Below are 27,150 nucleotides of genomic sequence, written 5' to 3'. Positions count from 1 at the left end.
GTACAATATTTAATTTCAATGAAAATGCACAGATATTCTTCTATGGTTTTGTTTTATAAAAAATACAAATGCTCCTCTTCCACAGAGACATACATTACAACAAAATTTTACAAAGCCATCTTTAAAAGAATGGCTACTATATTTTATAACCAGCTAGCTTTACATGGTAGCAAATATGCATTATGTTCCTTTCAAGGTTTAATTACTTTTAAATATACTTTTTTAAATAGACAAAAAAAAGCAAACACTGTAAGCAAGCGACAGATTTGCAACAAAACACAGCTAGATTATAGCAAATCACTGCAGACAAAATGTTGACATTCATGCAAAAGCTATCGAGAGTCTTCAGCTGGCAGACCCAACCACCCAAGGCATACCAATCTAATCAGCAGCAATGGAAAAGTGTAAAAAATGTATAACATGTTTTCCAGTAAAGTAGTCATTGTTGTCCATGCTCAATTCAGCCACAAATTAGAAAAGTTCAAGTAATGGCAAGTAAAGATACCACAGTCCATTTCTGACAAAGGAAAACATGGTTCATTAGGAAGTCCTTGTATCACAAATGATGGTGCTTTAGTTGGGGTTGGAAAAGTATTAAGTATTAAGAGTTTAAGAGTCATCATCAGTTTTTATGACATGAAAGAGGGTGACATTGAATATTACCTGGTGTCCGTTATTCCAGGCGTACAGTGCTCTCTCTCTTGCGTTGTAGTCAAGCATGGAGATGTGAAAGTACTGGTTATGGAAAGGAATGTCTATGTATTCGTAACTTGAAGTCTTGGTAGAGTAAGCGTAGTAAACCTTTGCTCCTGACAGGTGGGAGTTAGTGATGTAGAGCGTCCCACAGATCATGAACGATTCACCTGCATTTCTCTTGGAGTACTCAGTGGTCCAAGTCTTCAGGACCTGCAGGGTGTCGGGGTCGATCTGAGAGATCACAACATTTCCAGCATTTTGATTGGTTGCGTAAACAGCCCACATTCCCAGTTCGTCAGCCATGACATCAATGTCAGAGTATCCCCCCCACGTATACGGGTACATGTTGTGGAAACCAGCGAACTCCAAAGCTCGCTGGGCCATCACGCTGCCCGTCTCAAAGCTGTACTTGACAATAATGTTGCTCTGATACTTGTTGTAGTAAAGTGAACCGTTGTAGACGATGTGATTGGTTCCCTCCCATTTAAACGGGAGGCTGTAGGTTCGAGAGACCGCTCCGGCCACGAAGTCTTCCATCGTGTTGTACTCGCGCACAACTTTGCTGTTGGTGTAACTGTCCATATACCAAACCTACATCAGAGAGGATGTTCAGAATCAAATCTGATAAACATGCCAACCATCAACAATACACTTCCACTAAACTCAATCATTTTATTCTTATATTATATATGGTTTTATTTGAGGTGTGATCCAAAAGTTCAGAGACTGTTCCGGTTGTGCACAAATGGAATTTTAGAAACACTGGCTTGTGCGCATTTGCGATTTCACTAAAGACCTAAAACTTGAGCAGAGAGCACACATCAAATTTTGTTTCAACTTTTTGGGGAGCGGAATGAAGTTGCAAGGAGCCAAATCCGGCGAGTATGGCCGGTGTGAACTGACAAATGTGCTGTTTTTAACGTGCTGCGAATGCTTCAGGTTATTTGCACCTAATTTTTTTCCCTCAAACACCTCAGATCATCACAGTTGAACTTTGCATTGACTTTCTGACCCTGGGGGACATATTTACGGTGCACAACTCCCCAAATGTCAAAGAAAAACCTCCTGGTTGTGCTCTTGACCTGATGTGACCCTCCTCTGAGCCTGGTTCTGTTGGAGGTTTCTTCCTGTTAAAAGCAAGTTTTTACTTCCCACTGTTGTGCACATGGGAATTGTTGAATTGTTGAGTTCCTTTCTATACTGTTGTAAGGTTCTGTTGTAAGGACTTTCCTATGTTAAGTGCCCTCAAGTAACTTGTGAAGTGATTTGGTGCTATGTAAATTAAATTGTATTGAATTGAACGTGACTTCTTTGGTGACGTAATTCCATTCTTGATAACCATGCCACTCAAAACATCTTGCCCGCCTCATTGCTTTATAGCCGCAGGCTTTCTGAAGCATTTCAAGGGTCTCCGTTGCCGATTACCTAAGTCTAACGCAAAATTTTATGCGGTCTCAGCCCAAGTTTTAGGACCAAGGTAAAAACTGCAAACGTATATGCACCAGTGGTCACAAAAACACCTGTAACACAGGGGCTGATTTAGATAAAGCGCCATAATTTGGAATACTTATAAAGGTTATTGCCTCCCTCTGCTCCATGCACATTACTGTGCAGTAAAATCTCAGAACTTTTTGATCGCACGTCGTATAAAAGAGTGCAGTTTGAAATTAGAAATCAAGAACCAGCACTTCATCACATTTCAAACTGCTACAATCAAAAGCCACTCCATGAAAGTCAGCGCTTTCTGTTGTGATATTCTGCAGACTCTGAGAACACAACACATATTGTACACACAGCACAACCCACCCACCCCTACCCATTGCTCTCATAACTCACCCTGTTGTTTCTGGTTGATGATAGAGGATCAGTCATCCATGCCCCAAACCGGGTTCCAGATGTCTTTATTGTAGCAGGTCCAGTGATTTTCATTAATTTCCCACACGCTGTTAATAAAGAAATGCAGCGATAAGATGTGCTGTGGTGGTTTTTGTCTCTAACTAGATTTCTCAAGCCAATTTCATGCCTATGCCACCAGAGAGTGGGCCCTCCGTGCATACTAAGACAGCACTGGCAGCGAGCTGCTTTATTTAACTTGAAGCATAATGGTGAGAGTAACTGCTGTTTGTAAGTAAAGGCAACTCGGCTTTTTCAGTTCTAGTCCATGCTATTTTCTTTAGGGCATTTGGTTTTAGGACAATTAGCAAAGGACAGTTGGTCTTTATGTACAAAACAGGTGTCATTCAACCAGTCACCATACTAACATCGTTATCTCCTTATTTCCTTTGTCCCCCTGTGGCTCAGGAAAAGACACCCCCTGAAGTCTAAAGTGTAATTCCAACCGTGGCCAGATAACAAATTAATTATCTTAATGACTTCCATGGAGAACTACTGCTGTGGTTGTATTTTCTATTCCTTTTGCAACTTTTCTACCTTTTCTGCCCCTTAGAAGGCCATTATTTAAGGCTCTCAGTTTCCATCTTTAAAAGATTTTGGCACATTTTACTGTTAAATAAAGTCAATACACCAAAAGGGTCCACAAGAGTAGAGGCAGATTTACTTCAGATTGTGTTTCACCAGTCCATATTATTGTTTCCTCATCAAATCTGTTTCACTAGCTAACACTATACTATTATCTGCTCCAGTTGGGTTTATACATCGCACACAAGTATTTCTGTAACGTAATGGTGAGGAAAAATATTGGAGATTCATCAAAAATTTAATTTCATATGACGCCAAAAACGCGCTGAGTCATGACATAGTCGTTGAATTTGTTACCAGGATCAACGAAAAGCAGCAGAACCTCTTCATGTCAAAAATAGCTGTCTGAGGGAGAGCAAAGCATTGTGGGTCTTGCAGTGTGTCAGATAATAGATTCACTTTCCACTGATATTTTGCTGTATGAGAGTCCTCTTCACTGTTTTTGCATTATCCACTAAACTGCATGGCTTCGTTGTCTCTGAAACACTCATTTTGATTGCCGTGATCAAAATGGTTATCATGTTGTTGTTGTTGTTTTGTTTTGTTTTTTGGTTTCTAGTGAAGGCAGTGCGGCGATCGCCCAAAATAATGTGTTTCCGGCTGTGTTTTGGCTTTTACTCACCTCCACACCCACCAGTCCTGTCAACACTGTCATTAACCACTTCTTTTAAGGAAACAAATGTTGGTGTGGGATGTAATGGCAAAAACAGCAAAGAAAACCATTGTAGCTATTGAGAGTAGACATTCAGAGGTGACCTGGAAAGGTACGTTGGACTGAATAAAGACTGCACTGTCCTCTAATACACATATACATTTGACTTTAAAAGACTCTCAAGCTACACAATACACTTTTTAATTTACATTCCCCTTATGGTTGTTTTTCTTCTTCAGCAGTTGATGTACATCAGTACAATGAGGACTAAAAGACTGTTACTATGACAACAAAATGGCATTGACAATTCCTGGCCTAATGCTAATACTCCTCTTTGGCCTCTTAATGCTGCACTAACACATGCAGCATCTACAAAATATCATTTTTAGTGACATTAGTTTTAAAACCATTTGTCCGAGTACCTATCTACCTGCAGTGTACACCACTCACTTAGTCTGCCCATACAGCTGCGGAGCCGACTGTCCAGTCGCAGGACTCGCTGATAGAGCTCATCGAAGTCGTAGGCCCCGAGTTCCTCCTGGATGCCCGTCAGCACGGCCGACAGGTTCCTGATCTCCTCCTTGAACTGGGAGATGTGTGCGGCATCCATCTTGTACTGCTCCAGCACGGGGATCAACGGCTTCAGCTCGTCCATCTTGTCCTTAAGCTCCTGCAGAAGTGACAGCAACAGCAGCAGAAATGGGAGAGAGAGCGACAGAGAGAGAGAGAGAGAGAGAGAGAGAGAGAGAGAGAGAGAGCGAGCAACAGAGAGAGAGAGAGAGAGAGAGAGAGAGAGAGAGAGAGAGAGCGTGCGGACAGGTGTGACAGTCAGGAAGAGACCAAGCTGCTTGTTTGACAGTGGAGCAAAACCTGCATGTTAAATATTTGATATCAAAAGAGTTCACCCGTGTATTTGGGACACTGCTCGACTGTTAATTGATTGAAAATTTTCCTAAATTTCCTGTTGCTTCACAGTCTCATGGTACCACATAGCATGGGCACCTTTAAGTTCCAGAGAGTGGTAATCCGTATACTGTTAGTAGTTCTCATATTTGACTGACCCTATTCTTGTATTTCTCTTATAAAATGTTCCCATGACAATCAGATTTGTTGCTGGCCAACCTGGGCTTTTTTTCTGATGCTCCTGCCATGCTAGCAGTCGTTCCTTGCGTTTTTTTAATTTCCAAACTCATTCGGTGTCGAGCAACTTGTCACGCCAGAGATATTCCTACTCCCATACCAGCTGTCCACTGCAACCCACTCAGGGCAGCTAGAGCAGCAAAGCAACCTCTGAAACAATAAAAGACAGAAGTGCGTTCTGGATTCGAGGTTCTGAATTTTTAATAGTGAGTACGTTCTGTGCTCCGGCTTCGTCCCACAGTCCAAAGATTGGTGATTCTAAATAGTCCGTTTGTGTAAATGTGAACATTAATGGTTGACTGTGTTGGTCCTGTGATGGATTGACGAACTAACCAGGGTGTACCCTGCCTTTGCCCATGGTAGACAGGATGAAGTATGTATAGATAACAGATGGTTAGAAGGATGGAATATGTTGTATATTTCTATTAGTATAGCAAAAAGTCAAAGAAGACTGTGGTGGGTAGATATCAGCTGTGGTTGTTCCTTAATTTCACAGAACACTGCTCCTCTTTTCACAGAATTCCCAGCGCTTATCTTCTTTGAAATATAATAAAGCAACAAACAAACAAAAAAAAGCTAGATTTTAATTTCTGCAACTAAGGCCAACATGACTAAAAAAAGACTGAGCTGAATTACAATCAAATGCATGTTCATGATGTCATCATGTCTACATAGAAAAGATCCATCAAACATTTAGTTTAAATAGGCTGTGAATAAAGAATGCTGTAGAATAACCTGGAAATTTCTGGCCATGATGGATTTCCTGTCATCTTCGATCTGTCTGAACTTGGTCCTCAGGCCCTTCATCTGGTTCTCCATCTTCATGACATATTGGAAATCCCTCTGAGTCCGCAGGTTCAACACCTCAATGGACTGAGACATGTTCTGCACCTGGAAGAGAACAAGGTGTGATGAATAATCACCCGAAACAAGGTTCCCATGCACAAATCAGGCTTTTAGTATTATAGTATGGAAAACTCTGCAAATGAAAACAACCCCCCCCTTCTTTCTCGCCTTCGTTCCTTTCACTGCAGCTAATTGAAAGGCACTTTGATGGGTTGTCCCTGGTGAGCCTGTGTGTGTGCCTGAATGTGTAACAGGCTTTTGTTAAAAAGAAAAAAAAAAAAGGTGCAAAGCCTAACAGCAGCGTACCTGTGTTAAATGCACATTTTAAAACACAGTATAAGGAGGAGTATTACACAAATAGAGCTAGTAGAATTTCTTCAGCATTCCCATACTTTACAAAACAGTGTGTGTGTGTGTGTGTGTGTGTGTGTGTGTGTGTGTGTGTGTGTGTGTGTGTGTGTGTGTGTGTGTGTGCGCACGCTGCGCTGGGTAGGTAAATATCCCTCTTTACATGTGCTTACCTTCTCTAGTAGCTGGCGGAGCTGTCTGCTCTTGGCATCTCTGGAGCACAGGCTCTGTTCTGGTGCCACCACCGTGCAGATACAGCGCCCATCAGCATCCTGGGCCGAGCTGTACACCTGCCAGCCCTCCTTCGGGCCGATAGTCTGTGAATACAAACAAATATATCTATATATATGTATATATATATACACTAAGGGTTGGATCGATATATTATAGGATGTACTGCACAGTCATTTACCTTTTGGTGATTCTAAGTGAAGCTAGAAAGACATGCTGCCACAGATATATCCACTTAGAAAAAACTGGACAGACTCCATCAGTGATATCAAAAGAGTCGTATACAGCTCCTTACATCCCACAATTTTAACTTTGATATAATAATACACAACTTGTTTTTAAGTTGGATATCTGATTCAGTGTGTTTAATTGGGGGATTTCTAAATGTAGTCAAAGGTGTACCTCAAGGTTCAATGTCGGTTCTACTTTTGTAATGTCTATATTCATGATGTTTCATCACTGAAATATAAATCCATCTGTGACATATATTCTGAAATGGAAGTTGAAACCATTCAAAATTCTTAGTTTTAAATGTTGGGTGTTTTTCAGTTCAACACTGATAAACTCACTGCCTTCTCTGTGACTAAAACCCACTCATTACTCTCATCTCCGTTAGTGCACACTTCATTACACACATTTTGGCTTGAGGGCTGCTAACAAAATCTCCTTTTAAGTACATGTGAATACATTTCAAGAAAAAGTTGAAGGGGAAACTTAGAGTACTTTTTGAAAGAGGGCAGAGGTGTCAAGTCTTCCCTCTGATCTGGTTTATGAACATTATTTATAAGCATGTGGCTACCTCCCCTCTAAAACGCCTCAAGGCTGTCTGCCCCTCAGCTTTCAGATTTATAACAGATAGCTAACGTACTTAGCATTATAAAAAGGAGCTCAGCTTTGCGTTTTGAGGGGAAACAGTTGTCTCGTTCTCTGTCTGTGTTTAAAAAGGATCACCAATTGTCCTCGTCATTATCCATAATGCAAAATGCCTCTTTACTAACAACAGCGCTGGAGCTTATTTATCATTTCAGACTTGCATTCATTCGTTCCTTCATAGCTGTACTTCACAGCTATCCTCTCTGATATAAATGCATAAACAACAATTTATGACAAGCTGTGCAGTTGACTATAACATCACACTCTGACTGCCTGTTACAACTGTTAAACTGCAGGAGACTTAACATTTGAGATTCTCAGTCATTTCATAAACGGTAGCTCTTTAATTTCAGACAGTAGTTGACAAAGGCAGGTTCATTTATAATCACACTATCTGCTGTAGTTAGTGAGCTCATGCAGCTCATCCTACGTAGTGGTGGTGGGGTTGGGGGGTTGGGAGGGGGTTCGTGTAAATAATTAGCAGATCATTAAGTGATATTACACAGCCCACATCTGCTGTATGTGTTGCTGACAATTATTTTAATGTATTTATAATTTCCTAAACACTGAGAATTCTCCAATAGTGTAATGATAATCTTTCCGAAAATAGGTACAATGATATTTTTTCATTGTTTTCACGCTACCTGTTGCTATATTTTGGTACTTATTTTAATGATTAGACAGGTCACGTTTTAGATGTAGTAATGGGAAGTATCCAAAAGCACAATGATCATACAATAATCACTGCGTGAGACTTTGAATTTAAGCAGAAAAATCAGAAACAACTTCACATGAAAATAATTTTTTGCGGCCCATGGTAAACGGATCAGACTTTTATTTTTAGGGATATGTCAGTCAGTGATCGATTGTAGAGCAAAGTGAGTGAGGCAACACATAGATGAGAGATGCTGTGTGACTTTGTTTGTGTGTGCCTGCGGCAAATGAAACACACAAAGGGTCTTTTGGGCTTTCGGTGATATTTATGGACCAATGTTGGCGCTGTCATGTGGAACGAGCTTGATGTTTAGTGTGCAGGGAGAAACCTTGTTTATCCTATGTAACAGTTTTTTCATAAAGAAGGGTATTGAAGCTTCTTATATTGTGTTAGATTTGTTTTGTCAGCGTGAGAGCGTGAGGCAGAACTTGAAAGCAGGTGAGTTGCCGACCTTGCCATGCTGTGAAACAAGTTTATTTTTAACGTGACCTGTAACCCAAAAAAGAAATGCTCTGTGGCTTTGGAACTTACATTAATGTTGAATACTAGCCTAGGATAAACAAAAAAAACATGCTAAGATTTAAAACTTATATTTAGAGCAGATAAAAATGCTATTTAATCTATGTCTTACACTTTTCCTCTCGTGTCTTGGGTTTTAGATAGGCTCGGGGGAGCTGTGGCCAGGAGGTTGAGAAGCAGGGTTTTGAACCAAAGGTTCGCGGCGCTTTGAGCTCCCAAACGCCCCCCAGGCAATGTAGCTGCAGCTGGTGAGTGTACTTGTTCATGGATAGGTTAAACGTAGTCCTTCATTAATGTAGTTCTGTATGTAAAATCCTAGTATATTTAACATATTGACAAATATAATGAGTCTTCTTCTGGTATACATTATGGATCGTAATATAGCCTGAGCACACTGCTTCAACATGACGAGAAATCCAAAGCATGACGAGACTGTCACGACTAGTTATGGATGCTAACCTATGATTGGACAATCGCCGTTGAGGGGTGGAGCTAAAGAAACTGTGAGTAACCCGGTGTGGAGAACATTATTTTCCATTACTGCATGGTGTATGTGTTATTTATATCATGTCCATGTGTCAGCAATCAGTTTTTAAGTTTGGTCTGTTTATGGGAAACTATTGTCTTATGATTGATTAATTCTACTTAAATGTCTGAACGATACTAGATTTTTGGAGGCGATACTGATATTTGAAAGTAAAAACATTCAGATATTGATATGTCGATCAAAATCTAGTTAATAAACACTTGTGACAAAGACATGTTACGGCGGGAGCATATTTGACAGTTTAACATTGTTGTCAAAAATGACATCATTGCACTGAAACAATACATTTTGACGGGGATTGTAATAATTATAAATAGCTATAAATAAAAAAAATACACAAATGGAGCAATTTCTAATTAACCCCAGCATCTTTTTCTTCATTGTGTTCTAAAATATTGGGCGACATATGTACTGATACTGATACATTTGTGAAAGGCCGACATCCTTTGATAGAATTGATCAATTGATAAATCGGTCCAGGTCTCATTGTATTAGTTCTGTCTTTCTCTAAGTTTTATTAAAGTTGCTTTTCTGCTGCACTGCCATGTCACTATGTCAGAGCTGTGAAGTTATCTTCAAATATTGTGCAACATCTGATGAATCAGAATTCGAGTGTTCTCAGTTACAATAACGTAGCGCACCTCCAAACAACTGCTTTGAAAACTAAAACAACTGCACACATGAACTTTGAGTAACTTCAACTTCAAGTACTTTTCCTCAATTATTCACGGGCACCTCGGCTGTGCACTCTCAAGCAACAGAGATATTTAGCTGAATCTTCGATAAAACAAACACAGACAAACAAGCCTAAATAAATATTTATGTCGTGACAAACCATCGCATCTGCTATAATCTGAGCCACATATGAGGAGAAGAAGAGGTACATTTGGAGGAGAATAGGAGGGTTATGAGTTGTCAAACAAGTTGAAGAGGTGATTGTGCAGGTAAACAATAGCTGAAAAAAAAAGCTAAGAAAAGAGGACATTGCTGACAAAAAAGTAGGGAGAAGTACAAAGACAGGAAGCAAAGGATGGTGAGATGAAGGATAAACAGAGAGGGTTTCACTGTGTACTGAAGAGAAAATGAAAAACGGAAAGTAAGATAAAATAGGGCAGTACAATCCATCTCACTGATGCTTACCTATTGATTATTAAACAGGAGTGTAACCGGTTCTATATAACTATCTGATTAGGTAAAACCTGTTACTGGATCATACATGAAGAATAACGTGTTTTTACCTCATTCAGTTTAATGAAATTAAATTGAGACTATGCTGTTGATGAGGCAGATTTTTCAATATTTTCTGTTTCAGTGTATCAGAGGAAGATCAGGCTCCAAGGCTATAATGGTGTCAGAGCTACACGCCAAACTAGTCATTAATCATCCTTACAAAACAGCATCCAGCAGTTCAAAGCTCTCCCCAGTCGGCCAGCAGAGTTTTGCGCTTTGCACAGGCATCACACACACACACACACACACACACACACACACACACACACACACACACACACACACACACACACACACACACACACACACACACACACACACACACACACACACACACACACACACACACACACACACACACACACACACACACACACACACAGACAGAACTGCATGAGTGGTCACATACAGTAAGTGCCATACACACAAACACGTAGCCACACACACATTTGTTTTTCCTCTGTTGTTCTCACTCCTGAGCTGCCCATCTTTCTATGCCAGGGTTTGACTCATGGCTTTTTGGAGGCTGATACACAGCAGTCATCAATATGTTTTGGGGTTGCCAACTATTTTCTGCCAGTATTTAATATGTTTACAGTCAAACCTGGAAATCAACCCCAAAGTGCATAATTTACCCTCAGCTTTATGATTAAAGAGACTAAGGACTAAGATGTATCAACCCTTTATTATTCCTTACAGCCCTACAGACACACTTTGCTCCAAAATTCATATCCTATCTTCTCGGTTACATCGCTCACACAGTATTAATCGCAACGAGGTGGAGCACAAACCAAATTGAACGGTACAAGTTGACCTTTCCATAGAACGCTAGTTGTTTGTCTATGTGATGTATTGTTGGCAAACAAAATACATTTTGAATTTACATCTTAGTTACACGGCGCATGCAGCTCCGCATCCATCTCCACACCCATTACTCTTGTTTGAATTACTCATCAACTCATCACTCCATGAACATGGAGCATATGTCACAAAAAAGAGCAGAACAGGAATTGTTGTAATGATGCAAGTCACAACAACATACCAAAGTAATCCTGTTATGAAGAGAGAACAAACATGTGCAAAGCGATACCTTCAGCAAGTTCTTCACCCATTTTCACACTCCTGCATCTTGGTTAAAGAAGTCATGGAAGTCCTGATCGCTTCAGAACGAACTACATTCCAAAACAAACAGCAGAATGTATTTTTTTTGCAAATTTCTGCATTGTCCTCAAAATGGGATTGACATGTTATTCCAATTTGTGTGAAAACCCATAAAATAATGACTTTGCTGGGAAACCTGGAAGTGGTTAGGGCACACACCCTGAACAGTTAGTACCTGGTTCAGATCGGGACTGACCGGACCTTTGCTGAATTGGATTCATCTGCTCTCTTCCCCCACATTTTCTATCAATCTCTACTGCTACTGTCAAATCCCCTTACAAAATAGTCTTTGAAAAGAATAAATAAAGTGTCTGCTTATCATAGAAATGATTTAAAAATTGTGGTCAAAAGATTTTCAAGAATTAATTTCTGGGAGGCACTAAGCATGTATTTGTTTAATAGAGTACCACACCGTCACTCTTCTGATACTGCCAGATTCTAAACAATCCCCCCTACTCACTTATGACACTTATATCTCATCTGTCAGCATTTTATGACGAGATACAGTGGGGCAAAAAAGTATTTAGTCAGCCACCAATTGTGCAAGTTCTCCCACTTAAAAAGATGAGAGACGCCTGTAATTTTCATCATAGGTATACCTACAAGACAGAATGGGGGGAAAGAATCCAGGAAATCACATTGTAGGATTTTTAATGAATTAATTGGTCAATTCCTCGGTAAAATAAGTATTTGGTCACCTACAAACAAGCAAGATTTCTGGCTCTCACAGACCTGTAACTTCTTCTTTAAGAGGCTCCTCTGTCCTCCACTCGTTACCTGTATTAATGGCACCTGTTTGAACTTGTTATCAGTATAAAAGACACCTGTCCACAACCTCAAACAGTCACACTCCAAACTCCACTATGGCCAAGACCAAAGAGCTGTCAAAGGACACCAGAAACAAAATTGTAGACCTGCACCAGGCTGGGAAGACTGAATCTGCAATAGGTAAGCAGCTTGGTGTGAAGAAATCAACTGTGGGAGTAATTATTAGAAAATGGAAGACATACAAGACCACTGATAATCTCCCTCGATCTGGGGCTCCACGCAAGATCTCACCCCGTGGGGCCAAAATGATCACGAGAACGGTGAACAAAAATCCCAGAACCACACGGGGGGACCTAGTGAATGACCTGCAGAGAGCTGGGACCAAAGTAACAGAGGCTACCATCAGTAACACACTACGCCGCCAGGGACTCAAATCCTGCAGTGCCAGACGTGTCCCCCTGCTTAAGCCAGTACATGTCCAGGCCCATCTGAAGTTTGCTAGAGAGCATTTGGATGATCCAGAAGAGGATTGGGAGAATGTCAGATGGTCAGATGAAACCAAAATAGAACTTTTTGGTAAAAACTCAACTCGTCGTGTTTGGAGGAGAAAGAATGCCGAGTTGCATCCAAAGAACACCATACCTACTGTGAAGCATGGGGGTGGAAACATCATGCTTTGGGGCTGTTTTTCTGCAAGGGGACCAGGACGACTGATCCGTGTAAAGGAAAGAATGAATGGGGCCATGTATCGTGAGATTTTGAGTGAAAACCTCCTTCCATCAGCAAGGGCATTGAAGATGAAACGTGGCTGGGTCTTTCAGCACGACAATGATCCCAAACACACCGCCCGGGCAACGAAGGAGTGGCTTCGTAAGAAGCATTTCAAGGTCCTGGAGTGTCCTCGCCAGTCTCCAGATCTCAACCCCATAGAAAATCTGTGGAGGGAGTTGAAAGTCCGTGTTGCCCAGCGACAGCCCCAAAACATCACTGCTGCAGAGGAGATCTGCATGGAGGAATGGGCCAAAATACCAGCAACAGTGTGTGAAAAGCTTGTGAAGACTTACAGAAAATGTTTGACCTCTGTCATTGCCAACAAAGGGTATATAACAAAGTATTGAGATGAACTTTTGTTATTGACCAAATACTTATTTTCCACCATAATTTGCAAATATATTCTTTAAAAATCAGACAATGTGATTTTCAGGAATTTTTTTTCTCATTTTGTCTCTCATAGTTTAGGTATACCTATAATGAAAATTACAGGCCTCTCTCATCTTTTTAAGTGGGAGAACTTGCACAATTGGTGGCTGACTAAATACTTTTTTGCCCCACTGTACATGTAAAACATAACAATTTAGGACGCAATCTTCTTTTACCTTAATATTGAAATCTGCCAGTATTATCATATCAAATGATGCAACATATGGATAGCCACAATAAACAAGCTAGTGCCTAAATTGGGAGCCCTTTTAATGACCAAACTAGTTAGGGGAATCACGTTGAAAATAGCCTGGGGGTTCATGGGGTTAAAATCAAATGTTTTTGGAATACACTATCAACAAATATACACAGCTGATCCCGTGTCTACCCTGTTCTTTACCATCATTTAATCACTCCACTTATAATGTGTTACCATCACCTGTTAACTTGTAGTTACTTGTTTCTTTGCTACATGACCATGCAAGGATATAGGAGTAGCTTTTAAACTTTTCACCCAAAAGAAAGCGCTCCACAACCTCACATTCTCACAGTGAGTGCATCAAACCACAGAAACGACGAGCACATTAGCAAGTTAAATGTTGAATTTTTAATAAAACCAAGATTTGTACCATTCAGTTAAACGCAATTTTAAAAAAACAACTTGAAAACACAGTGTGACAAGATAGTATTACAAATTATGGCCTTCAAAATGACTTCAGAATTTCCTCTGTACCTCTATGACAGTCACTCCTAAAATTTAGCTTCCAGTCCTCAGACAGGTTGTTAGATTATTGATAAACATCTTATTCTACATCACAAGTATTCACGTTTTTGTGTCCATCCAACCTTCAGAAGGGTTTTCTAACACAGGCCTATTACTTGAAAATTCCTTTGATATTAGATGATCAATGTGACTTACTGACTCAAAGATTATTCGACAGTCCCGTGGCCACTAATAATGAATGATCATCGCTTCATTACTTTTATTGCTGCACATATAATCAGCCTCACTTCTCGTCCTTATTAATGGTGGACTTTTATCAGCTGACCTGATTGAACTGTGAATTAGCCCTCAAACTTTTTATGCCTCAGTGAAGCCAAGAGTGACATTTGCAGTACTGAATATTATGACTGCATCAGGCCAGCAAGGAATAACCAGACGAAAGGAATAAAGGTGTTATTAACACAATTTGACTTAAATGCAGTCAGCCTCAGGTTGATTGTTTTGTGTTATGCGTCTGTTGTGATTATTGCAGGACTAGTTTACTGTAAGTGCTTGACTTCGCCGCATTTTGTTAAAAGGAAGCTTTTTTTTTCCAGGTGCTTTTTAAAACCTATATTTCTGTCCCAGTTCAGTCCAGTAAAGCTGCCTCTATAGTGGATAATTGTAGTCATTTTGGAAAAAAGCTTTATAGCTACGTTCAGACCTCAATGGACGGCAGGCGTTGAGTTGTTTCAGCACAAAATATCCCAACAACTGATTTAAGGGTGGATGAATGGATGGATAGACGAACGGACAAACATATGGACGGACAAATGGACTACAAGGTTTCTTGAAATTTGGTGCGGATATCTGTGGTACCTAGAGGACGAATCTTAAATATGTTGGTGATCCCTTCACTTTTTTTTTTTTTTTTACCATCAGGTTGACATTTGTGGTTTTGAGTGACATAATCATTGCAATACAAGATACTTACGCCCCTCTACAAATTAATTACGGTAACTTCACTGTATTACTTAATCTTTCCTTTCGTGCAATATACCGGCTGTAACCTTACAGCAGTGCTAACATGGCTGTAGACTCATAGGCTGTATCCAAAATCCGTCCCTATTCATGATAAAGTACACTATATTTACTTTCCGCCATTTTATTTGAGTATCCGATTTCTGAACATTAAATTTATCCACTCTATGCTCTCTCTAAAACTCCAAAACGAAAGGAAAACAGGCATTTCCGGGGCATTTATCTGACTTTATTCAAACAATCCCACAATGCAATGCACCCCATTTTATATATGCCAAAACATAACCATTACAGGACTCAACAGCTAACAGTGATTACGCAAACTGCCAATGATCAGTAAAATCCAAATTTTTCTGCTACTATGAAGTAATTTTCTTTGAGAGTCTATTATATGAGGAAAGATTGTTCAACTTCAATAGCAAGTGAGTCAAAGAAGAAAATCACTGGGAACGTGGGCCACACAGAATACTTTGTTGATTGATATCTACAAATAACTCTTACAGTATAATGTCAACACACAGCAATGCATTCATTGCAAAATAAACACACCAGTTTATTACTTGCTGGAGTTGGCAAAGTAAATAAATATCCGTTAGTCCATTTGTTCTGGAATTGGCAATGTTCTCAATCAACCTTACGTCTCTTTAGCTTTGAGACATTTTGAAGCTTGTTACTTAGCTAACGTGAGATTCTCTGTGGCCGACCAGCCCAGAGTGCAGCGTGAGGCCAGACTGAAGGAATGGCTGGAATGGTTGTAAACCAGTCGCAGTCAATCATAGCACATGCAGTTGCTAACAAACATGTGGTTTCCCTGATCCTCCCAATCCCAGGCCATCCTGTCGCCAAGGTTACCCGCATTTATGGTCATAGACTATCTTTTTTGCTTCCATCCTCATATATGTCTATGGTTCAGATGTCTCAAAGTTGTGTAGCAATTGTGGAGTCTCTCTTGCGTCGGTGATGAATCTGGCACAGTCGTCACTTTTTGGCTCCAACCAGTCATTTATTAGACAACCACAGGCTGATAACAACAGATCCTGATAACAACAGATTCCTATTAGTTTCTCTCACTGCCATCTTCATGGTAATAAGCTCCAGGAACACGGGTATAGGAGGAAGAAAACTAGCAATAGTTTTTGGGGCACATCCCTCAAATCTTCAGGGGCTCATTAGATGTCACTAACGTTACACAAAACACACCGGTCCCAGTGGAAAACTGATAATATATTATAAGCAATCCTAATGGTGACATGTGATGGAAAGTGGAATCATCAACTCCGCTACAGTAGCACAGATATATATACCTGAGTTTTATTTATCATGTCACACATGCCAGCCTGATGGCAGCCCCTTGAAGACCATAGAAAACTTTAAAAGGGCCCTTTGTGACCTGTGAGCCACAGGTTGAATGGGCCTGATAAGGGAAAGAGTGAATGAGTGAACAAAGGGATGATTTTAGGGAAACTTTTAGTCTCGTTTATTTTCACATTACTATTAAAAATTCACAAAATCATCGTGCCTGTTTGTTGGACTTCACTGTGGTCATCAAGCACGTTTCTTGATGTTGCATTAGAATATTGAATCCATGTGTTTTACCAGCACCACCGGTTAAGTCCTGATGGTGAATATTTTACCTAATAAAATCTATTCTGTCACATTTTGATAAAATTATGTTCATAAGAGTTCCATCAGAGATGGCCAGCCACCCCATTATCTATGTTGTTCTCATCTGCACAACCATGTTTGCTCACAGCTGGCGTGCTGCACAAACGTAGACTTTACTGTCCTAATCATGGATCCTTCAGTAAAAACATGCAAAGTCAACAGTGCACCCACAAAGCATAAATGATAATGAATGAAAAATATGATTCATGTTCTTCATAGCAGACAGTTATCTGGCCAATTACACACCTAACTGAATCTCTTTGTTTGTTATTCTGCCATCAACATATACTGTATCTCACCTTGGCAACTAGTGAACACACTACCCACCTGTGTCCTCATCAACCTGCTGGACTGAGAGAGTGAAAGTGAATGGATGGGTTAATATTGGTAATATGGTTAAGATTGAGTCAGGAAATGATGTCTGGGAGAGTCGGACACTGATTAGGTCTGAATCACTTCCTTTGTCCTCACCAGTGGCTGTGAGCAATTAACAATTACAGTTCACTGTTGAAAGGGGAAGAATATTGGTGTAGATTCGAGCGGTATTTCAGCGTTGACATTACTGAGTCCAAATTAAAAGAATCGTGTTTGGTTCCTGTCCTCTTGTCCTTTTGTTTCACATTTGAAGAGAAACATTCTTTAATCATTGTTATCAATTTGAGATAAATTACAGTAGCAAGTTGAATTCTGGGGATATTTCAAATGACTTGATTTATGAGTATTTTTTCGATACTTGCAAACCTTTCTGTAAAAGGACTTCCAACATGATAGAGGAGACTATGCAGTTCTTTTTGTCTGTGCACTCTTGCATGCAAAACTCGCTGAGCTCTTTGCAGAGGAAATGATTGTGTTCATTGCTAAGTAGATCTGTTTTAGCTGCTGCCAACATTCTCAGCAAGCCCATACACTGTAGCAGACTGTCGGCACTAAACGCATCTCCACCCCGCTGCGTATAGCCTCGGTCTCCAGATATAATTTCTTTAGCCATTTTCATGATGGCTGATTCCATTTGCTATGCTGCGGCAGTATGAGCACGCCTGTGTGTGAAACTCCCCGGAGGAGTACCACAGGTGAGATGCTCGAGCTGAAAAATGAAAGAGATTGTCAGTGGCACTGGCAGAAATCAATCAGTTATAAATACAGCTTGGATAAAAAGCACGAAAGGCCACCAGCTCCCTCAGCAGCATCAGCTGGAGCTGCAGAGGCCACAGTCTAATTCTGATAAGTTGTCGTCACCATGTTGTCACTGTCGTGTAAAATATGGAGTTGTGACTGTTTCAAGTTCAGTCTCAAATGATAATGTCTCAAGTGAGACCTCAATCTCCAAAGTGCTGAGTCATGAAAATGGTGTTAGGATGGAAATAAGTCTCAGAGTCTTTTACTGTACTTTTTGTTACTCCTGGATGTCTGTGTCCATTACATTGCACATCTGATTTGTTAAGTAATTATCTGATATATTGCTTAGAATTAAGAAAGCCCCATAAAGTCGACCAAGTGTTAGTTGACGAGGAAAGTCTTAGTTTTCATTAGTTGTTTAGTCTCAGGAAGAAAGAAAACCCTCAAACTGCACCTTGTCAGAAACAGCTGTTTCCCTCCAGGAAGGTGGCCTTGTGGCTAACCTCGGGATCCAGTTGGTCCTGTTGTGGGAAGTGAGCAACTCTAATGTGTGAAAAGCAACACTGACAGCATGTTGATTAGGTTACTGTAATCAGCAGAACAGTGACTAGATAGGGCCAAAGTTTCATTTTCAATGCTTTGAACCGTGTTCACGGCCCCAGAAAAGGGAAAAAAAAGGCCTGGTTAATGTAACATTATGACCATTACTCTGCCTCCAGACAGGAAAGGATAGTTGCACTGGCTGTCAATAATCTTTTAGTATCCCAAACATGGACTCTATTAGACTAAGATACAGTATACTGTGTTGAAATAAATTTACAAAAAGTTCAGTGTCCTTACTGGTTGTTACGACAATTTCAAAATCATTCCTGCTTTTTCGTCTCGTCTCGTCGTAGACAGGCGGCTCGGTTCATGTTTGCTCTTGTAAATATTACATTTAAAAAAACTCATCATTACACTTTTGTTTTTCTCTTTAATGTAGCAGTGTTCACAATGTCACTCAATACATTCTTTGTCAGCCTTGAAACCTAAACCATTTTCTGATGCCCCCCAAAAAATACATATTTAGATAGTTAAATAAATATCATACAATCGCATTGATCAGTCGACTGTTGGCTTAAATCAATGACTGCAAGTCGTCTGGGAGAATCTTTAGCCGGAAGCAGCCCTGAAAAAGATAGAAATGTGCCCCAACACACAAAAAAAGCCCTGTTAATACATTTGGAGACAAATCTAGGTGGCAGTGATGCCAACAAAGTTAAATCTCATATCACTATAATGCTGCCGTCCTGCCTGCCACCAGACAGAGACCTAAACAGATGCTATCTCTCCAGTCATCTATCAACCTGTCCAAACAAAAAGCCACCAGGGTATTGGAGGCAAGTGAAGTGGAATACGCATGTCGGTACTGTAACTGATGATCATAATGCTTAAACGAGTTAACATTTTAGCTCTAATGGCAGGGGGGAAGATGAACTCGCATGTGCAACCAGCTCTGTAACCAGACTGATGCAGACGTCTAAGACAGCGATGACAAATGGTAACACCCCCCGATACACAAAGAAAGAGCAACAGCAATCCTGAGACCGAAAAGGTGCCGGAAAGATACTGACAAAGGGATGCTGCATACTACGGAGGGAAAGAAAAGGGACACAGCGAGAAAGAAAGCACATATTTTTCTCTCAGTTGTGACTGGTGAAAGGAATGCAGGGAGATTAATTTCCTAGAGGCGTGCCACCTTCTTGCCTTTTCTGACCCCAGCGAAGAGAAGATTGAATAGATAATTCCGCAGGAGCTCGCCACATCCCGCCCGAGACGGTCTCTGAATGAGCCTCGGCATTATCCTGTATCCCTCCTGCTCCTGCTTCTTTCTCCAGGGTGTGCTTTCTGACAGAACAAGACGACATGTCAGTCATAAGCACCACGGAGGACGATAATGAAACAGTCATCAAACATTATCGGCGAGGTAAAGCCAGTGGAGAGCTCCGAGCCACACTGAATGGCAAACTCATACCCAGGCTGAATACTAAGCAGGTGAAGGTATTTGGTTGTATACGGAGATAAAGCCAGGTCGAGGATGTTGAAAGCCACGATGGCCATCTTTGTTCTTCTATTTATTCAGTGTGCACAATCAACAGTTTTGCTGGAGTGAATGTAGCCCCCCCCCAAAAAAAATAAAGAAGTAGCACAAAAAGAATGTGTATTCAGCATTACTTTTACCTGAGGAGTCCCTGTAATAGGAATTTCTTATTATTATATGACTAATTCTTGTGAAGCAGAATAAGTACCCTACTTTAATTGATGCCCAAATCAAATCTGTGTCATCAGCAGGCACACGTCTTGGCAGCTTTATCCTGCTAACTGTTTGAAAAAGTGAGAGCACGCTCATTAACAAAGTCGAATCTCGGAAAAGGACATTGCTGCCATATTAATGCCACCGAAGCAGAAGATTTAGACATGGTCACATTTCACAAAATGCTGCACCAAAGGTTGTTCACCTGATTACTTCTTGCTCTTTAGCCTTCTTTGGAATGGAATTTTCTCCTTCTAATTATGCTCCACAGCGGAGTCGCTATGATGGGAGGCTGGAGATAACTCCGCTTCAGCCTCCATCCTGATGTAGAAGGGTTTGTATACCATCTGAATACTGCTTTACACTCCTTAATGCCATCACATTAGTATGTTAAGTGCATTTCAAGAGGTGCTTTGAAGTTAGATTGCAATTTATTTGCTGTAACTACTTTCGTTAAACTTACCTCGAACATTTTGACTTCACTTAATGATTTCCTGTTTCTCAGAATGCCTTGCAGCAACTTCCCGAGAATGTGCATAAACTTGTTGCTTCAAATTAAAAACAGAATATACGGCCATGCAAAGTCCTGTGAATATACAGGAGTGCAGCCGACTAAATAGTTTGTGGGCTCTCTCGGGTTATCTGAGGCTAACGCTCATGAAGAAATTGGTTACATTTCCTCGTGTATGCCGGCTTTATCACTGTGAGTGCTGAATAGGTGTGAAAAATTGTGAGATAAGAAGGAAGTATTTGTTCTGTGATTTTGAAGAACTATGACCAAAACCTTGGAGCCATAAAGCCAAGTCAAGATCTTTGTTCGGACATGGCAGGGGAAATAATTGGATATCAAGTGTTTTTGGTGGAACCTGATGTCCTAATGTGGTCACTTTTAGCTCCAAACAACCCCGATGGCGAGGGGCCAGATGTCAGACTCGAGGCCTCAAAACAGCAGTTTGCAAACCTACGGGTGACGTCACAGCGGGTTTCCCCTTGAAATAGCAGTCTGGTTTTAAATAGTTCCTACTTATGACTAACTAACTACCTCTGCCCTGCAATACAAGAACAATCCTCTTACATCCTCTACAAAGACCACCAAAATAAAAAAAAAGGAGTCCACGGCAAAAAAGCCAACTGAAGTCTTGTGTTTTTAAGCAGCTTTTGTTATCTTAGTTAGCTTAACTGGCTAAATCAACAGTTGCTGGCTACAAAAAGACTTTATCAGATCAGTTGGTCAGACCTACACAAACATCCTCAGGCTGAAGGTGGGATACATTTTCTTTAACTTAAATGGAGTTTTAGGTTCAACTTAAACTGCTCTTTTTTCTCCATTAGCCCAAATCTTCCTCTCTCTTTACAACTACTTATAAAGGTACATTATATTTTATTTATCACTACTCAGACGTGAAAAATCTCGACTTGTAATAATGTCTCCGGCTGCCGGAGTTCAGTATAAATTTACTGAGTCCACAAATCCTCCCTTTCTCTCAAGTCCAACCTTTCTGCTCTGATACAGCGATATGCATCAGATATGGAAACCGCTTGGGTTGTAATTATAGTAATCATAAAGGGAACTGAGAGGGACGTAACTATGCCCCTGGTAGTTTCAACATCGTGTCTCAACTCCTGTAATTATGCTTAGACTTGTTATTAACTGAGCTGCGTTCACCCAGAGGAGTGAAAAAGAGCTCAAACGGGGAGAAGTCACTTTAAAGAATCATAATAGTCATATGTAAGAGACAGCCATTTGAAGCCTTTTATTATTAGGCATATTAATATTACCTCGGCTGATGTGTCTGTTTTGGAGTGAACGGTGCTGTCTGGGAGAGAGAAGGCAAAAAACAGCAACACAACTGTCTATCAGTACTCTGACAAAAATAAGCTCAACTAAATTCTTCACAACACCTGCCTGTCACACACACACACACACACACACACACACACACACACACACACACACACACACACACACACACACACACACACACACACACACACACACACACACACACACACACACACACACACACACCTCACAACTGACACATCTTAAACCACACATCCAGAGAAAGTGACAGAAAAAGGCTTACAACCCCACACAGGCTCAGCTTTTCAGAGTCCAAGAAAAGTGCCACATATTTACCTGTCGTTCACATCCATCATCAGTGGACTCTCTTTCTTTCTTTATAAAACATCAGCTCTAACCCCTTTCCCCCCACACACACCTCCCCGCTGCCTGCTTCAAATAAGAAAACATGCCTTGTCACAGCTAAGGACTCTGCTGGCAGTCTTGTGGTTAACAGTTTGCTTTGTTTGTGTTGACACCTAGTTAAAGGGTGTCAACTTTAATTTAGCCCGTGGTGGAAAATGGTTTGTTGAAATATGAACACCCCCCCCCACACACACACACACACACACACACACACACACACACACACACACACACACACACACACACACACACACACACACACACACACACACACACACACACACACATTGCTAAATGGTTGTGTGCATGTGTAGGTGTGTACTCATGGCAGCTCTCATCTTTTAATATGGCATCTGTGCTGGACCAATTTGCCTGAGTGTGTCATGCACATGAATGCTAATACGAGCTTGAAAAGGAACTTCAAACAGTCCTGGTAGACAATGTTCATCTCAACACAACAAAATAACTTAAAAAAAAAAAAAAAAGGCCTTTCTGTGTTTCATATGATCAATGATTGACAGGATGTCATTTTAATGACAGGCTGTAACACTTTCTCTGCAGCCATGATTGCATTTCATGTCATATTTTTTGACGTGCGATCAAAGTTGGAATCTGACCTGAAACCTTTCAAACGGGCTGAAAACTGTCATCTATACCACACGTGCTTTGTGTGCACGTGTCAGTTCATGTATGTGTGTGTGCGTGTGTGTGTAGGTAGGTGTGTGTGTGTGTGTGTGTGTGTGTGTGTGTGTGTGTGTGTGTGTGTGTGTGTGTGTGTGTGTGTGTGTGTGTGTGTGTGTGTAGGTAGGTGTGTGTGTGTGTGTGTGTGTGTGTGTGTGTGTGTGTGTGTGTGTGTGTGTGTGTGTGTGTGTGTGTGTGTGTGTGTGTGTGTGTGTAGGTAGGTGTGTGGGTGTGTGGGTGTGTGTGGTGGGGGGAGGGGAGGGGTGGCTGTCTGCCACCTTCTCACCATGGCTAACAGAGAGGGCAATTGCCTCCACAAAGCTCCATCCCACTGGTGTTGCAACCAAATCCCCAAGAGAAATGTATTATTCACACCGTAGGTATGTTCAGTGCGTGTCACTTGTTGTTTTTAATGCAACAGGGTGGAAACATATGAAGAGGAGTTAAAGTCTATTATCCAGCAAAGGAAAAGGAGTTTACTGTGTGCGGTCTCTTTAAATTACTGCATATCTCAGGATACAGCATGGCAGTATTTATCACAGAGGACATGTCAAACAAATGAGTAGTTCTACTGTATCTTGAATACTTTTTAGTCCCTCTATCTACTGCTCATTTAAACATGCTCATTGCACTGGGGATACTGTCAACATGAAGTCACTGAGAAAACTTGCAGCCTGTTAAACACATAAAATCAGTGCGATTCCAAAGAAAACCTAAAAATTGATTTTCAGACAAAACGGACGCCATTAGCTGCGAGGAGAAATATGTCTGTTGAATTTTAAGAGGGTAGTTGAGTTTTGGCACCGGTCTGACGTCAGACTCCTGAAGTCTATTAAGTCTCGCTTTCTCCTTTAATCGATGTGTCTTCCAGGTGCAGAATATAATGTGTGATCATAAAACACAAATTCCAGTCATCATTTTGACCATGATGAGAGTAACACAGCGCCGTTAGCAGCCACTGTGTAATTACCCGGCTGGCAAAGACCATAAGGAAAAACTACACTATGCAAATATTTCATTTTCTCACAGACGCTCTTCGGGGATCCGTTGTGTACACTGCAGAGGTAATGTCTGCTGGACCAGCTCATCGTGCCCATCCAAGGAAAATCTATACCATTAGCTGTAGCTTTAGCCACTTCATCCTGGTAATAAAAGTTTTTTTTTTTTTAAACTGAACCTGCTGGAGGTAAAAAAAACAAAACAACAACCAACAAATAACTTAAATGTAGAGAGGTAACGGCTGCCACTCCTCACTAAAAAGAATAAAAGCCTTGTGTACAAGGCCTGACAGCCTCAGAGTGACAGCTTAATAATTTTCAGCTTAGTGTAATACCATAAAAGCGTTCGCCTTTCCATACAATTTTTAAACACTGAGGCTGAAAGGCCTTTGGGGCCGTGCCTGCAATTTGCATGCAGCACTCGATCAGGCAATATCATATTCCTCAATGGCAGCGGGGTATTCATTGATTTAATCGCAAACAGATGAAAGATAAAAACTGAACTGAACGATAGCCATCGGAGGTAAGACTGCAGAGCCACGTTTTTAAAATGTAAAGACAATGACACAGAGGAGATGTTACCTGAAAACACAATACAGAAACCATGACCATAACACGTAGATTAGGGATGCTTGGGTTCAAGATTAGTGTTCACTTATGTTGGTTAATCTATCTATTATTTTTTCTGTGACTTGATTAACTCATAAAGGTGTTAGAAATAATAAATGGAAGGCATTACGTTTATTTTCTGTAATCACCAGTCAAATAACAGACATTTGAAATCATATAAAAATAGAAAAAGCTGTGAGTTGTCACTTCTGAGGCGCTTTAACTGCACACATTTTCTATTTCCTCAAGTAATATGCCATAAAGCACAAATCACAAGGGAATTTGGACGAGCTTAAGTCATGGCTACTCCATCAGCACAAAACTCCACATGCAATTTTATTTTCCTCAGATTTGCTGAAGATAAAGCACAAAGATAAACTAAAAGCCCTGACAGAAATGGATTCACAATATTAGATTCAGAAAATAGAGAGACGGTCCTCTGTGGAGGTTGGAGAGGTTACCACAGAGACATAACCATGCTCCTGCTGAACTATTAGCTGCAAGGCACAAATAGAAGTTATGTTGAGGGCTTAAGCATTACCATCTCTTAGAAAACAGTCATTAGCCTGTGGTGAAGTACATGTCACCTAATGTACTCACTCTCACAACTGCATTAGCTTACAGACAAAAGGATTTCCACAAGTGGCTGAGATGGGTGAATAACAAAAGGTGATTGTTCACAAAATAAATGACTGCTTTTCAGCCAAACCCCATGCAGCTTGATACACTAAAACAGAAATCTATTCAGGGAAAGTAAGAGCCTGCTTTAGATTTGCGCTTACAGTTTCTGTTCATATAAGATGGGACACAACATTGCAATGCCATTGTGGCAATTTAATATCGGGAAAACAGATCCTGTAGTAAATATAAGAGCTCTTAAAGACGTATTTGCAAGTTCGTCATATGCATTATGTACCGATTATAAGCACTATATTTAAAAAAAAAAAAAAAAAAATGTCGGTCCACATCTGCGGAGGAGGGCTGCAGGCTTATTACTTGTCAAAGTTGAAATTAATTATCATGGAAATAAGCGCAGCTAGGTGCATCAAACCTTCACCGAAGTGTTGTATTTCCTGTGGATTTGTAAAGCTCATCAAACCTCGTGTAAAACTAGGTTTACATCATTGGTGCCAAAGGAGACAGCCTTAAATTGTAGGACTTTTGAGTGAAGTTTGGTGTACCGCTGTGGAGAAAACAGTGGCACGTTATCTGGGCGAGGGTTACTCTATAGAAACTATAGGCTTTACGACCTCAAACCTTAATACAAAAGCTGTTCATTGTGTTTTAGCTTCGCTCTAACACGAGACAAGTGAATGAATAACGTGAATGGAGAAACTCACCATAGAGGGGTATAATCCGAAGATGGTGAGGCAGAGGACGGGGTACAGGACGCTCAACAGGACCCGCATGCTGACGGGCTGCGGGCAGCCACTTATCCCCAAGGTGCAGTCCTTTAACATAGAGCTCCAGTCCTCTTCTTCACCTCACCGCGGTTTTTTATTTATTATTATTATTATTATTATTTTTTACTTCTTTTCTATTGCTGTGGAACCGCAGAGAAAGCGCTCTGACGGCGGCACAGCAGCCACGCGTTTACCGGCATCACACCCACCGCTCCCCGGTGCTCCGACTGAAGGCAGCGCCGAGGAAAAAAAGTTTTGAGCGAGGAGGAAATATTTAAATGTTTCAGTTCCAGCAGACTGCAGGGGAGGCGCACCGAGGATGTGACATCACTTTATGGGTTTAGGGGTCCTTCTGTCTGTGTCTGTTTTAACACTCAGTTTATGGATAGTTTAGTGGGAGTATTGAGAGCCAATCACAATGTGTTATCGCTGGATGTCATCTTGAAATGACTGAATATGACATTTAAACAACCTTGATGCTTTTAATTTCTTAAATAGAAAATAGCTTACTGAAAGATGGTCTAAAAAGGTTTCATAGATCAAATTGGGCGGGGGATTTCAGGTTGAGTGCATACAAAAAACAATCTTGGCAATAACTCAAATCAATCAAAATGCTAAAAAATGGTTGTGATTTGTCAAGTTATTTTTTAATGTTTAGTTGGGTAAATGTTAAACTTAGTGGAAATACAGGAAACTGCAGAGGTAGTTTGAATTTTATATTATTGATTCAACATGAAGTGACAAGCACACACTTGGGTTAAAGGGGGGAAAGAGGGGGCAGTGTACTTGTGATTGTGACTCGGGTAAATTAATGTATGATTGCAGTTTGGAAATATGGATCAATATTTTGCATTATTTGCTCACATGCATGACAAGTTTTATTGCTGAAGTTTTGTGAATGTCCCATTTTACCAACAAGTGTCCCACTCAACCAAACAATTACACTTCCAGCTTTTGTTGATTTAAATAATTTCTCCAGTTTGATTCCACTGTCGGCCTGTCGACCAGCAGATATTTAAATGATAGAA

The 27,150-nt window shown here is 40.6% G+C and overlaps 1 protein-coding gene across 1 annotated transcript; it reads right to left on the bottom strand.

Annotated features, from left to right (window-relative positions):
* Positions 1 to 26,384, bottom strand: olfm3a (olfactomedin 3a). The gene is made up of 6 exons (XM_069697971.1): positions 26,060 to 26,384; positions 6,334 to 6,477; positions 5,702 to 5,857; positions 4,277 to 4,496; positions 2,533 to 2,639; positions 1 to 1,287 (listed from the first exon to the last, which is right to left on the bottom strand). Exons 1-6 carry the CDS (start codon positions 26,177 to 26,179, stop codon positions 610 to 612), a joined length of 1,425 nt encoding a protein of 474 aa, XP_069554072.1. The 5' UTR covers positions 26,180 to 26,384; the 3' UTR covers positions 1 to 609.
* Between the last annotated feature and the right edge of the window lie 766 nt (positions 26,385 to 27,150).

This window comes from Brachyistius frenatus, unplaced genomic scaffold (assembly GCF_029030835.1).
Source record: "Brachyistius frenatus isolate BFR_SWC_R1_liver_20210118 unplaced genomic scaffold, ASM2903083v1 Contig_25, whole genome shotgun sequence".
In the NCBI taxonomy this organism is placed as follows: domain Eukaryota; kingdom Metazoa; phylum Chordata; class Actinopteri; family Embiotocidae; genus Brachyistius; species Brachyistius frenatus.
The sequence above is the reverse complement of the archived record's forward strand: the minus strand, read 5'-3'. Positions and strand labels throughout refer to the sequence as shown.